This window comes from Oratosquilla oratoria, chromosome 9 (genome assembly GCF_046742065.1).
Source record: "Oratosquilla oratoria isolate Oo_2021 chromosome 9, ASM4674206v1, whole genome shotgun sequence".
NCBI lineage: Eukaryota > Metazoa > Arthropoda > Malacostraca > Stomatopoda > Squillidae > Oratosquilla > Oratosquilla oratoria.
Window position 1 is genome coordinate 21805456 of NC_134785.1, and position 14242 is coordinate 21819697.

General features: G+C 40.2%; 1 protein-coding gene across 3 annotated transcripts in view; it reads right to left on the bottom strand.

Annotated features, from left to right (window-relative positions):
- Nucleotides 1–691: 691 nt before the first annotated feature.
- HBS1 (translation elongation factor EF-1alpha (GTPase) HBS1) overlaps nucleotides 692–14242 on the bottom strand; it is a 75947-nt gene continuing 62396 nt past the window's right edge. For all 3 annotated transcript variants that reach the window (XM_076190093.1, XM_076190091.1, XM_076190092.1), the window contains 8 exons: nucleotides 11656–11794; nucleotides 11237–11343; nucleotides 7580–7809; nucleotides 7225–7458; nucleotides 4390–4563; nucleotides 3865–4064; nucleotides 3499–3744; nucleotides 692–3364 (listed from right to left, as the gene is read on the bottom strand). In XM_076190093.1, coding sequence (XP_076046208.1) covers nucleotides 3347–3364; nucleotides 3499–3744; nucleotides 3865–4064; nucleotides 4390–4563; nucleotides 7225–7458; nucleotides 7580–7809; nucleotides 11237–11343; nucleotides 11656–11794 — 1348 coding nt within the window. In that variant the 3' untranslated portion in view covers nucleotides 692–3346. The remainder of the gene's footprint in view (nucleotides 3365–3498; nucleotides 3745–3864; nucleotides 4065–4389; nucleotides 4564–7224; nucleotides 7459–7579; nucleotides 7810–11236; nucleotides 11344–11655; nucleotides 11795–14242) is intronic.

Here is a 14242-nt window from a genome sequence, read left to right on the forward strand (position 1 = left end):
TTCCCCATTCGCTTATATGTGCTCAGAGTGTGTTTCATGTCTGTACTTGAAAAAGCTGTAACAAGCGAAACGTAGTACCAATAAAGGTTTCGATCTCACAAAGTGTTTATTCTCATTATTTCTCCCCGTCCTCTCCTTATATGCAAAGGGGGACGGAGAGGGGGGGTCGCCGATTAAATGAAGCGGCCTTGCTGTGGATGTACTGTGTCTTGCGACACTGCTTCTGACCCAGGGCGGTGGGCAGGGTTCAGGGATGACCCGTCATCCAGGAGGTGCTCAGATGAGAGGAAGGGTGGGAGGGGTGTGGAGTGTATTTAGGGATGAAATGGGTGGGAGTGTTTTTATGCCTTTCCTTTTGTGGCTACCTCCCTTGGAAGGGGGAAAAAGCCTTGGTATATGTATGTATGTATGTATGCATTACTTCTTGAGTAAGTTTTCTGTTATGCCACTATCTATCCTTCCTTTTTTTTTTTTTTTTCTTTATGATACATTTCCTATTTAATCCTGTCTTCTTACTTGGTATTCACTCCATTCTACACTCTTCGGCTATGGCATTCCTTGGGGAGACGGGACTGCTCGGACAGACAGTCTAGGGAACGACAACAACAACAACACTCTTTTGATTTGATTTTAATACCTTCTCATTTACTTTTCCATCTCCTTATAGGAAGCTCATGAATAATAATACCAATTACCACTTTAAAGCATTTTATTATGTTTTCAACCACATCTTAAAGCACTTCATCATGTTTAAACACACACATTCCTTCCTTCAAGAACAATGCATCAAGACATTTTAACAATGGTAATAACTGGATAATTCTGTCAAGCAGCTGTAATTCCCACAAGTAATTGGCCTACTTGGGAGTATTATGATAAGCACTGGAAGATAAATAGTACATTTTCTTCAACTAAATGTACATTTGACTTTCATCATTCAGGTCAAGTGATGATGAACAATGCAGGTGTTAATGTAGGACCAATACATGACAAATCAAGCAACTCCCTTGCTTTTGCATTTAACCAAGCTAAATATGTGACATGTCATTATGCATTTATATGTTTCTCATAAGGACAAGTTTCTTACCATATAATTTTCTGATCAGCATTTACAGTAAAGAATAAAAAGCCATATAGTTTTACCAATGATCCTTGCAAAATATACTCAAGTTTACAGCCCACATATTAACAATGCAATACACAGTTCACAACCCAATAAAAGTAACATTTTATGTTGTTATATTATCTTTGAAGTATGATATATGGAAGAGCTGTGCCTCGCTGCACTGCCTATAACCAAAGTAGTGTGGCAGGACAGGGTGATCTTCCGTCCCCAAGGTGCCAAGATGGAAGGGGTGGTTATGTGGACGTTTGTTTGTATGTGTTTTTACTTGTCCTCCCTCTTTATTAGAAGGAATGTACCTTTGGTATATTATCTTGAGTCATGCCAAGTTGAAAGCAAGAGGTATATATCACATATTCCTCTCCTGACGAAACTTTCAATATAATTTTTGCATTGAGTTTCATTGACTTGAAACCTACAGCCCCACATTGGCTGGCAAAAGTCTTTGGGTCCTACCATATATCTCTTTGGAAAGATGTTGGACTAATGTGGGAATATTTTTGCAAATGGAGAAATTAAAAGGTTTGAGGTACCAGTGTTATGTAATGTTGTCATGGTTCTTCTATGTGTATACAGATGGGGCAGTAAGGGCAATGCTGTAAGTACAGGAGTGTAAGGCAAAGGTTCAAAGTTGGTAAGAGTGAAGGGAAGTGGGAAGTAAGAAATGTGAAAATAAGGCAGAAAATAGGGTGAAAAGAGAACTGTCAAACAGGGTATATAAAAAAGATTGAGAGGCAAGGCTGCCACAAGGTATGTGAAAAGCTGAAATGGACAGAGTGAACTTAAAGGATAACCAAGAATGAGGTGGATGGACAAGATATGGGGGAATTGGATGCAAAAGGAATGTCTGGGAAGAAAAATGTGCAAAAGATGAATGGAATAGTTTTGTAAATGGAACAAAAATGGCACAACCCAAAAGGGTGTTTTGGTTTGATCCTCCTTTTTTTTTTTCTTCTTCTTCTTCACTTCTTCTTGAGTAGATGAGGGGGTGGTGGTGGGGTGGGACGGTTACCATACAATAAAGTGGTGGAGGTAAACTAACTCTGGCTGTCAGGCCCTGCTGTGGACGTCCTGTCTCAATATTGCCTCTGACCCAAACAATGTACTGGGAAACAAGGATGACCTTTCATCCACAAGATGGTAAGTCATTAGGGGCAACAAATGGATTTTGGATCAGTGAGGGGTGGGTGTTAGCTGGGTACATGCTTAGACTCAGTCACCCATCTTAAACCTTAGAATATCATGATGCCTACATAGGTGTCATGAGGCACACGTGGGCATAGAAGAATGCTAGTGTTGGCGTCCTGATTATATGTATTTTGTAGTTATAGCTGAGTGACCCTCATATTCTGTGACCAGGCTTGATCACATTTTCTGTGGTTATAAATATTCAGGGTGAAAGAGAACGAATATAAAACCTGTAACTTTATAATTTGTAATGCAAGTATTGTGATGCATCATTGTACATCAGGAAACCTAATATGCATGCAACTTTTTTGACTCATATCGAAGAGGTTAAAAGAGGGAAAAGGCCTTTTAGTATGTATGTATATATTTACCTAATTCTAGTATACAGGACAGGAGCAATGCTCGTTGGGTCCCATCTCCTACCTCTTCTATATACCAAGGGCTCTTTCTCCCTTACCACTAAGGTAGCCAAGTCAAAAGGTACATACCCACTTCCACCCATTTCATTTCCACCTGCTCCACTTCCATCCACCACCCTGCCCCACTCTCATGTTAGCTCCTCGTGGATGACAGATCACCCCTGTATCCTGCCCACTGCCCTGCCTACTGTATGTATCTATGTTTGTTTCTATGTCACCGGCTTATTATAGGAGGGGAACATTTGCCAGTTATCAACTCTCCTATGAAAAATATGGAGGACACAGTCAAGATTTATGAAGATAGAGCCTAGGCTTGGTCCACAAAGCAAATGTCAACCCCATTGGGCTGCACTTACAGATGGAGGAGAGTGTCAAAAGGTTGTGAAGAAAGGCAGCAAGGAGATGTTTCTGAATCTGTTTTGCATTACTGTACTACCACTTGCAAGTAGTTCTTGGTCCCTACTCTCAGTAAAAGGACCAAAGCATCTGCACAAGATAAATAGTTTGAAACGAGGCACTTACTCTTCATTGAAAGGATAAATTGTGTCAATCCATTTGGAAAAACTACTTGTCAACAATCAAGTAGAAATTACTTTTTTTCTGTTAAACGACAATTTTAATTTGCTTCTAAAATCTGAAAAATAAAACAGTAAATGTATTAGAAGAAAAGACATTGATCTTTCCTTTCATATATGAAAATATTACAAGAGTTTGACCACAAAAACTGATATATATTACCTGTGTTACACAAAAACTGATATATATTACCTGTGTTACAAGTCCTGCAGCAATAGTTGAGCCTCCCATACGAAGCATAAACCTTCCTAATTCCTTGACATCTCTATACAATTCTAAACACATAGGTCTTGAAAATTTTAATTCTATTAGTGCAGAAGTATTTTTAACTAAAGCTCTTGGCTTACTCTTTATAACTTGTCCTGTGGTTTTATGTAACTGTGAAACTAGCTTGTGGATTTTTGCAGGCTCAGTTACAGCTTGATAATGAAAATCAACCTGAAAATACAAATCCCCATCATTTCACTATGGTTAATGCAATATTCATCTCATTCTTTTGACATGGAAAAAATAATAGCAAAAAAAAATTTAATAAATATATACCGTATACTAACTTACCTGGGAGCCCTTAATTAGGGGAACTGCTACACTAAATATAACAACTCGTGCCTGAACCCTTGTAACAAGTGGAATGGGGTTGGTTGGATCACAAAGGAAGTCGCCAATATGTAAAACCCCTGGGTCACAGCCCGATACCGTTAAACTCACATGATCTCCAGCAAAGGCACATCCCACACCAGCACCCTCAACCTGGACACCTGTATGGAAACCCCAACACATCAACAATCATTATATATTTCTATCATCCTAACATAGGGTGGAGGGGAGTGGAATATATGGGAAATGGAATGGGTGGGAGTGGTTTCTATGCCTTTTTCTTTTTGGCTACCCCCGTGTAGGGGGTAAAAGCCTTTGGTATATGTATGTATCATCCTAACATACATGGAAAAAGTCATATACAACACAACTAGTACCATTACACTAATAAAAGCAAACATTATCTCCAAACAAAAGTACACAATCTTTATATCATTAACCTATCATTTATGCACATCAGGAAAGACGACAAAGGTCAAAACACACCTTTAACTGTAAGTACCTCTCCCTGTGGTAAAAGAAACAATCTATCTCCATTTTGGACATAACCTGTCTCTAAACGCCCTGCAACACACATGTTTGCACCCTGGCCCTTGTAGACATCACTTGCACACAAGCGGCTTGGCTTTGTTACATTTCTCTCTGGAACTTTCATCTTATCTGATGAATGAAGAAAAAAATCAATACAATTAATAACAAACGTCACAGTTCATGAATCAATATCGACATCTAAACCCACTCTAAAAACATAAACCCTCATCCATGCATATAATAAATGTTGCATTAAATTTCAAAGATAAACTTCCAGCCTGAAAGTTGTTAACAAAGGTTGTTGGACCCTTACATAGAACTTTCTGTGAAATAATGCTGTTGGTGTAGGATTAGTGTGGGTCTGTTTAATCAGCTTACAAGAGGAAATGGAAAGCAATGGCCATTTCTCTCCTCTTGTGAAAAAGTAGGGAGAAAATAGCTGAAGTTTATCAAGAGAAATCTTAGGTCAGTCTGGAGAAAAAGTACCAACCCCTCAGGGAGGTGAAATTAATGACCATGGCCTATTATTGATTTCATCAGTGCAAATGTAATCAAATCTAATAACAGAATAAATATAACTTTTTGTACAACTTTCTTTAGCTTCTTTTCGTGTCCCGAGAAACAAGAGGACATGAAAGGAATCTAAAGAAAGACAGTTACAGAGGAGACCTGAAAAAAAAAATTGCTTCCAACATGGAGTGATCAATGTCTGGAACAAACTGAACAGAGAAACTGTGAATGCCAGAACTATACACGATTTTAAGGACAAACTGGATGTGGAGAGATACAAAAACGGGTCACTACGAGCACAGCTCTCATCCCGTAAAATACAACTAGGTAAATACAAAAACACCTTTCACAATCAATGATGTTTGCACACGACTCGGTGGCGCGGTTGGTAGAGCGCTGGACTGCCAGCATGGTGGTGCTTGCAGTACCTGGTTCGAATCCTGCCCAGGGCCGAAATTATTTCAGTATTGCTGCGCTTCGGGTCGTTACTCTGACTCTCGTGGGTGGGGAGTTGGGGGTGTGTGTGTGTGTGTAAGGTCATAACATTACCCATAGATCGGTCATACGAACTCTGAGCTCTCTTCTGGGAGGGAAATAGCTGTCGATCATGAGTTCAACACAGGATCCAAAAGACCAAGGTGAATGCATCAGTTACTCCTTGTGGTGGTTCCTCAACCTTCCAAGAGACCACAGAATGGGCCTGGGTTTAGGACAGGTAGGGGTTACATGGATCAGATTTTTGTGATAAGACAGATATGTGAGAAAGCTATAGGAAAAGGTAAGGATGTTTTTTTTTGGGGGGGGCCTTTATGGATTTGGAAACGGCTTATGACAGGGTAGACAGGAAGGCACTGAGAGGTATTGTAGATATATGGGATAGAAGGAAAGCTGTTATGGGCAGTCAAGAGTTTTTACAGAAGTAGTACAAAAGGGCAGTGGACAAGGTGCAGGGATGACCCATCATCCAGGAGGTGCTAAGATGGGAGGGAGGGTGGAGGAGTGTGGAGTGTATTCAGGGATGGAATGGGTGGGAGTGATTTTGTGCCTTTTCCTTTTTGGCTACCTCCCTTGTAAGGGGGAAGAGACCTTGGTATATGTATGTAGTACAAAAGTAGTAGAGCCTGTGTTAGAATTAGAAATGGAGAGACAGAGTGGTCTGAGATAATAGTGGAACTTTGCCAGGAATGTGTCACATTGCCTTGGCTGTTTAACTTATATATGAATGGGGTGGTGCAAGAGGTAGACACAAGGGTAATGGGCCGAGGATTGGAGATGGTTAAAGAATATGTTTGAGATGAGGTGCCTGAGAAGTATGATAGGGGTTATTAGGCTGGATAGAGTGAGAAATGAAGAGATGAGGAGGAGAACGGGGGCGGAAAGGCAGTTGGGAGATGGGGTTGATGAAGATGGTTTGGACATATGGAAAGAATGAGTGATGAAAGATTGATAAAAGAGGTGTGGAAAGCAGAGGTGGAAGGAGTGAACATGAGGGGATGACCAAGGATGAGATGGATGGAAGGGGTAAAAAGGGCACTGGGAAAGAGGGGAATGTCTGTTGAGGAAGGACAGAAGACAGAGGATAGGGGTGAATGGAGAATGGTTGCATATGGATGATGCTGTGATGCATGAAAGGCAGTGGGTGGGGGATAGGGGAGTGAGGGAGTATGTATGAGAAATAATTCGATGCAACCCGAAGGGATTTCTCTCCGTCTTCTCTTTTTCTTCATGAGGGGATGAAGCTGCCTTGCTGTGGATGTGCTGTGTCTTGTAACACTGCTTCTGACCCAGGGCAGTGGGTGTGATGCAGAGATGACCCATCATCCAGGAGGAGCCAAGATAAGGGGGAGAGACGGGGGTGAATGGGAGTGGAGTATGTGGGGATAGAAAGGGTGGGAGTGGTTTTTATGCCTTACTTTTTGGCTACCTCCTTTGTAAGGGGGAACAAGCCTTTGGTATATGTATGTAATAGGTTCATGAAGAGCACAATTCGAAACATCATAAATTACACTTATCCAGCACAGTCTCCCCACCTCCTTTCATGCCAAATAAACAGCACTTTACTGTACAATGCCCTACTCTGACTTTACTCAAACAACAACACATTATTTCCTTCTTGAATAACCAGTGAGCCAATCTATTGGCTGTTGCTGGTTACCTGGGAGCCATGGATCTCCTGCATTACACATGGGACAACAATATGACTTAGTTGCTACATGCATAATGTGGCTGGGCATGGGAGGCAATCATGATCACATAAAAGTGACAGATATAATCACTTACCAATAGCTTCAATTAGAGTTGGTCCTTTATACCATGAGTTCAATTCTTCTACTGATGATTTCTTTACAAGGTTTTCTCCTGTAAGTCCTGAGCAGGGAATATACATGACATCTCCTTCCCGGAAACCCACTGACTTGAGAAAATTCTTAAGACTACTACAGATGTCCTTAAATCGGCTTTGGCTCCACTCTGTGGTGTCTAATTTATTAATGACTACTGCAATTTGAGAAACACCTGGAAAAATCAATTGGCTAATTAGAAAAAAGATAAATGTCAGTCAAATGATTATATTTCAATATTTACTCTCCCTGATATAAAAATCTAATCAAGCAAATTCGATTAAAATTTGTACAACCTAGAGAACGTATGAGAATGGCATGTTCTCGAGTTTGGCCTCCACTATCAAAACCAGCTTCAAAAGCTCCTGTTGTGGCATCTACGACAAGGATGGCAACGTCCGCCCTGGCTGCCCCAGTAATCATGTTTGGAATGAAGTCTTTGTGACCCGGAGCATCAAGTAAAGTTACTCTTTTGGATTCAGTTTCAAAAACCCTTTGGGCAATATCTACAGTGACTCCTCTAGACCTGTAATAAATTACAATACACATATATATATTATATATACATACAATTACATATAACATGGTTAGTGAAGAAAAAAAAATAGATAAATAAAGATCTCCTAGATTAATGATGGCCAATAATAATCTTTCATACATATGCCAAAAGTTATAAAAAGATGTTTTGGAAGGAAATTGAGAGAGGAAGAGGAGGTAAATCAAGTAGAGAAGAAAAGGTAAAAGGTGCAGATAGATGATAATGGAAGAGACAGTAAGAGGAAGATGGGCAAAGTGTTTTAGGGAGGTGCTAAATGTGATGAATAGGGAGGTAAGGGTAGTTGCAGTGGGTAGTGCTAAGAAAATGACAGTGATAAGTGAGGAAAATGGAGGAGAAATAAGGAAAGATGAGGTAAAGGCAGTTGTTAAGATGATGAGAGCAGGTAAGGCACCTGGGTTGGATGGGTGTCATGCAGAATGTCTAAAGAAAAAAGAAAAAAAAGGGAGGTACAATGATGGTGGACTGACTGGTGAGGTTATCTAATGTTTGTTTCAAAGAGGGGAGAGTGCCAGAGGACTGGAGGAGTACCTGTAGAGTTCCACTTTACAAGGGAAGAGGGAACAGGTGTGAGTGTAGTAGTTTCAGAGGGATCAGCTTGTTAAGTGTAGTTGGGAAGGCTTATGGGAGGGTTTTGATGGAGAGGATTAGGAGAGGAACAGAGGGAGTAATTGGTGAGGAACAGTGTGGGTTTAGCACATGTTGGGGTTGAATGGATCAAATTTTTATGGGAAGACAGATATGTGAGAAAGTTTTTAGAAAAGGTAAGGATTTTTTTAGGCCTTTATGATATTGGAAAAGGCTTATGACAGGGTAGACAGGAAGGCACTGTGGGTGGTATTGCAGATATATGGAATAGGAGGAAAGCTGTTAAGAGCAGTCAAGAGTTTTTATGATAGTAGTAGAGCTTGTATTAGAATGAGAATTGGAGAGTTAGTGGTTTGTGGTAAAGGTGGGACTTTACCTGGGATATGTCACCTTGGCTGTTCAATTCATACATGGATGGGGTGGTGCAAGAGGTAAATGCATGGGTAATGGGTTGGGGATTGGAGGTGGTTAAAGGAAATAGAGAAAAGTGGGAGATAAGCCAATTGTTGTTTGCTGATGACACTATGCTAAAGACAGGATCAGAGGAGGGATTGAGGAAGTTATTGACAGAGTTTGGGAAGGTGTGCAAAAGAAGGAAGTTGAAGATAAATGTGGGTAAAAGTAAGGTGATGAGATGTACAAGGGGAGAAAGTGGCAGCAGACTGGAAGTGAGTATTAAGGGAGAGAGACTGGAGAAAGTGGATTGTTTTAGATACTTGGGTGTGAGTGTGGAGGGAAAGGGAGGAGTGGAGGTGGAATGTAGATTGAGGAAAGCAAGTGAATGCCTTGGGGGATTAAAAAGTGTAATGAGAAATAGATATTTGGGAATGGATGCTAAGAGGAGATTGTATGAAGGAGTGATTGTACCCGCAGCACTGTATGGGGTGCAGAAACATGGAACATAAAGAAAGGAAGAAAGGAGGAGTTTGAATGTGTTGAGATGAGGTGCCTGAGAAGTATGATAGGGGTTACTAGGATAGATAGAGAAATGAGGAGGTGAAGAAGAGAACAGTGTAAAGGCATTTGGGAGACAGGGTTGATGAAAGAGTATTGGGATTGTGTGGACACATGGAAAGAGTGATGAAAGATTAGTAAAAAAGGTGTGGAAGGCAGAGGTAGAAGGAGTGAACATGAGGGGGTGACCAAGGATGAGATGGATGGATGGGGTAAAAGGGGCATTGGGAAAGAGGGGAATGTCTGTTGAGGAAGGACAGGAGAAGACTGAAGATAGGGGTGAATGGAGAATGGTTGTGTATGGATAACGCTGTGATGCATGATGGGGAGTTGGTGGAGGATGGGGGATGAGGGAATGTGTGAAAAATAAATTGATGCAGCCAAAAGGGATTTCTCCCCGTCTTCTCTTTTTCTGCGGATGGAGAGGGGGATCACTGATTAAATGAAACGGCCTTGCTATGGAAGTGCTGTGTCTTGTGACAGTGCTTCTGACCCAGGGCAGTGGGTGAGATACAGGGATGACCCATCATCCAGGAGGAGCAAAGATAAGAGGGAGGGAAGGGGTGGATGGGAGTGGAATATGTGGGGAAGGAATGGGTGGTTTTTATGCCTTTATTCTTTGGCTACCTCCCTTGTAAGGGGGAACAACCCTTTGGTATATGTATGTACATACTATTTACCTGTTTGTTTATTAACTTCACCTATTTCTTTTATTTATCATTATTCATAATTCTGACCCGGGGCAGTGGGTGAGATGCAGGGATGACCCGTCATCCAGGAGGTGCCAAGATAAGAGGGAGGGACGAGGGTAGAGGGGAGTGGAGTATGTTTGGGATGGAATGGGTGGGAGTGGTTTCTATACCTTTGTTTTTTGGCTACCTCCCTTGTAAAGGGGAAAAAGCCTTTGGTAAATGTATGTATTATTTACATTATCATTATCTTTACTTATTAGGATGCTCGTTAGCTGAGTGGGTTAGGGTATTGTTACTTGCGGCAGAGGTCAAGATGATGACAATTCGAATCCTGCTCGGGGCAAGTTGAGCTAAGGACATGGTTCATTAAATTCCACACTACAAAGTCTACTATAAGGGGCACTGTTATAGCCTCCTGATAGGGGGAGCTTGTGACATCAAACCAAACCACTTATTTATTTATCTATTTTTTACTATTATAATCTTTTTGCATCCAACCTAGTTATGGACCAAAAGGTCTCCTGTAGGCATGCTCCTCCTTTGTAATCTTTTGTATCTTTTGCAGAAGACCCACAGCCTTCAAATAACTAGCAACAATCTCTGGGTTTGTCCACAAGTCACTCAGGGACTAAGGACTGTTAGTGTGCAACATTGTAGTATTAGGTGTTCTATGTCCTCTGTGTGGTGGTTGCATTAGGAGTAATTTGAATATGTGGCTAGACCTATTCTGTGTTGGTATCACTTTAATGGTATATACTGGCGGAGTAATTGGAAGCACACTAGTCTCAAATTTGCTCAGTTGTTAGTTCAAATCCTACATTGCTCTTTAATTCCCATCAGTGACTGTTACCTGCTTTAACATACCTGGCATAAGCTTATTTCAAAACTCACTGTTTCAAGGCTGGATGGTGTCATAAATGCAAGCATGCCAGTTTGGTTCTTATCAAATGTGTGCATGTGTGTATGAGTGTATGTGCACATGTGCGGAAGAAATTGGATGAAACAATAGTGTGTGCAAACACTATACATGAATTTAAGAAGAAACTAGATGTTGTGAGATACAAAGACAGGTCACCACGAGCATAGCTCCCCTTCCTGTATAATATAACTAGGTAAATGCATTCATACATACAGATTTCTACAGGAACAGAGTATGTCCTTACCTTTCTTCATCAGTGTCATCCAGTACCCAGGCATACATAAAGGATTGTTTCCCAAGCTTTTTACTTTCCTTTTCATATTTGTGCATTGTTCTCTGAGCAACATTTCCCTGCAAAGATGTTACTTTTTTCAAAATAGAATACTAATCTTATAGAGACAAAGACCCTGATGGTATTTTCTATCAACACATTTGATAACTAAAAAAAAAAAAAAAAAAAAAAAAAAAAAAAAAAAATCCATGATCATTGCAAAACGAGATTTAAAAACAATATAAAGTGTCTGCAATATTCCATACTACTATTATCATTACCATCATACAGTATCTTTGACGACATATGTTTATATATATATATATATATATATATATATATATATATATATATATATATAAATATATAAACATAGCCTTCATCTGCCATACCTGAAGGTATAGCAAGTGACCCATTAATGTAGACTTGCCAGCATCAACATGACCAACCACTACCATATTGATAAGTTCTTTGCTATCTCCCCTTTCCTCTTTGTATTTGGCCTCAATATCCACCTCCTTATCTCTTAGCCTGAAAGACATGAGAAGAAACAATAATTACAACTTACTTCATCAAACCCATCAAAAATGGGAGTAAATTTTCAGACAAATCATCACTTACCATTCAACTGATTTAGGAAAACAACTAATTTTCCATAATTATAACAACAATCACTGTCCCCTTGAGTTTCAATGACTGGAAACCCACAGCCCTAGTAGTCAGCAATAGTCCCTATGCACTTCCAGATCTCTATGGGTGATTTGGCATGGATTAGTTTTTATGTTGCCCATTGGTAGATAATCATTGGTCGTCAACTCTCATGTACAAAAAATAAGAGGAAAAATAACTAAACCTGATAGAGATCTTAGGCCTGGTCCAAAGATGGAATACCAGCCTCTTGGGGTTGTACCTCCTGATGAGGGTGAGGGCTTTGATGGGATACGAGAATGAGCAAGAGACCAAAGCATGTGGCTACTCATCACTGGTCCCTTCATTTTCAATATCAACAACATAATTCATACATACACCAACAGTTCTTTCCCCATTTATAAACAGTGTGACCATATCAAAGCATACACTCATATCACACCTGTCCACCCATCCAAACCCCATACATTGTCCTTTCCATCTTTGCAACTCAAGGATGAAGTTATCCTTGTCCCACACCACACTGTTCAGGTCAAAGGCAACATAGGAAGACACAGCACTACTGAACAGCCTGACCTGGTTTATCCCAATGTTTAATTATTTGGTGACCCCTGCACCCCTCATTCATTTAAGACTTTTATCAACCTGACAAGAAAACCATCCCTTTGGGTTGTGTCATTTCCTCATCTATTTGCAACCAGTCCCTTCCTGTATACTACAATTAGGTAAATATATTCCATTCACTCTATATTGTGCACTCTCTTCTTTATAAAACATAAATTCTTCTTGGATCAAATGCTCCCTTCACCCATTCACCTTATTCATGGTCTTTCCCTTAAGTTTACTCCATCCACTTCTGCTTTTCATACAATTTTTGCTATTCTTTTCCCCATTCCTTCACTAGCCACACTGTCCAAACCACCTTAGCAGTTTCTAATCAACCTTATCTACCAGCTCTCTACCACCTCCATTCTTCACCACACCTCCACATACCTCACTATCCATCCTCACAACACTCAACATAATTCTTAAACACTTCATCTCAAACACATTTAGGCTCTTCCTTTCTGCCTCTTTCAAGTTCCAAGTCTCCCCTTCATAAAAGTGCCATGGACACAATCACTCCTTCATGAATTTTTTTCTTTGCATTCATCCCTAGATACCTATTTCTCATAACCCTTTTCATTCCTCCCAGATATTTACTTGCTTCCCTCATTCTATAATTCATCCTCACCCCCACTCCTCCATTCCCTGTAACAATGACTCTAATTACAGTACTACCTCTCATTAACGGACTAAAAGGGGGGTAAAGGTGTCTGTTGATGTGAATAATCTGTTGATTTGGAGTGGTTTTTGGGTGGCATAGTGATTGCACAGCACTAAACAACAGCACCAAATCACCGAAAACACAGCAAACACAGCTAATTAACGTTCGTTAATGAGAGGTAGTACTGTAATTGTAGCTTTCTAATTCCTCCAGCCTCCTATCACACTTCACTACAGTAAATCCCAGCCTACCCCTTTGTACATCTTACCATCTTCCTTTTGCCCACATGTACAGTGAGTCCTCCTTATATGGTAATTCTTTATCCGGTAAATTCACAGTTACGGTATTTGGTAATTACTACCCTCGATTCTATTTATGGTAAGAAAAATTCACAGATACAGTATCCACTAGATATTTTGAAGAGGAAAAAGCAGGGAGAAGGTACATCTGCCATATCCTATTATTACATGTTATATTGGGTTTAGTATACGGTAATTTCAATTTGTGGTAAGGTTTTCAGGAACGCATATATACCGTATAATGAGGACTTACAGTACTCTGTTTTTTCCTCACACAATCTTCACAAATTCTGCCACTAAATACTTTAGTCTCTTGTCTATCCACAAACAACTGGCTCACCTCTCACTTACTTCAATTCTCAATTACCAGCTCCAAACCCCTACCCATCCTCCTGTGTACCTTCCACACCTCCCATCCATACACACAGGAAAGAAAGATACCTAATGACTGGAAAAATGCTAACATTGTACCAATATATAAAGGAGGAAACAAGGAAGAACCCACCAACTATAGACCAGTATCACTAACAAGCACTATAGCCAAAATTTGTGAGAAAATCATCAAGAATAGATGGGTAAAACACCTGGAAGATAACAACATATTAAACCCAAGACAATTCGGGTTCAGACAAGGTAGATCATGCACCACAAACTTGATATGCTTCTACTCAAGACTAATAGACATAGTGCAAGAAAGAAACGGATGGGCTGATTGTGCATTCCTAGACTTGCAAAAAGCATTTGACAAAGTACCACACAGAAAAC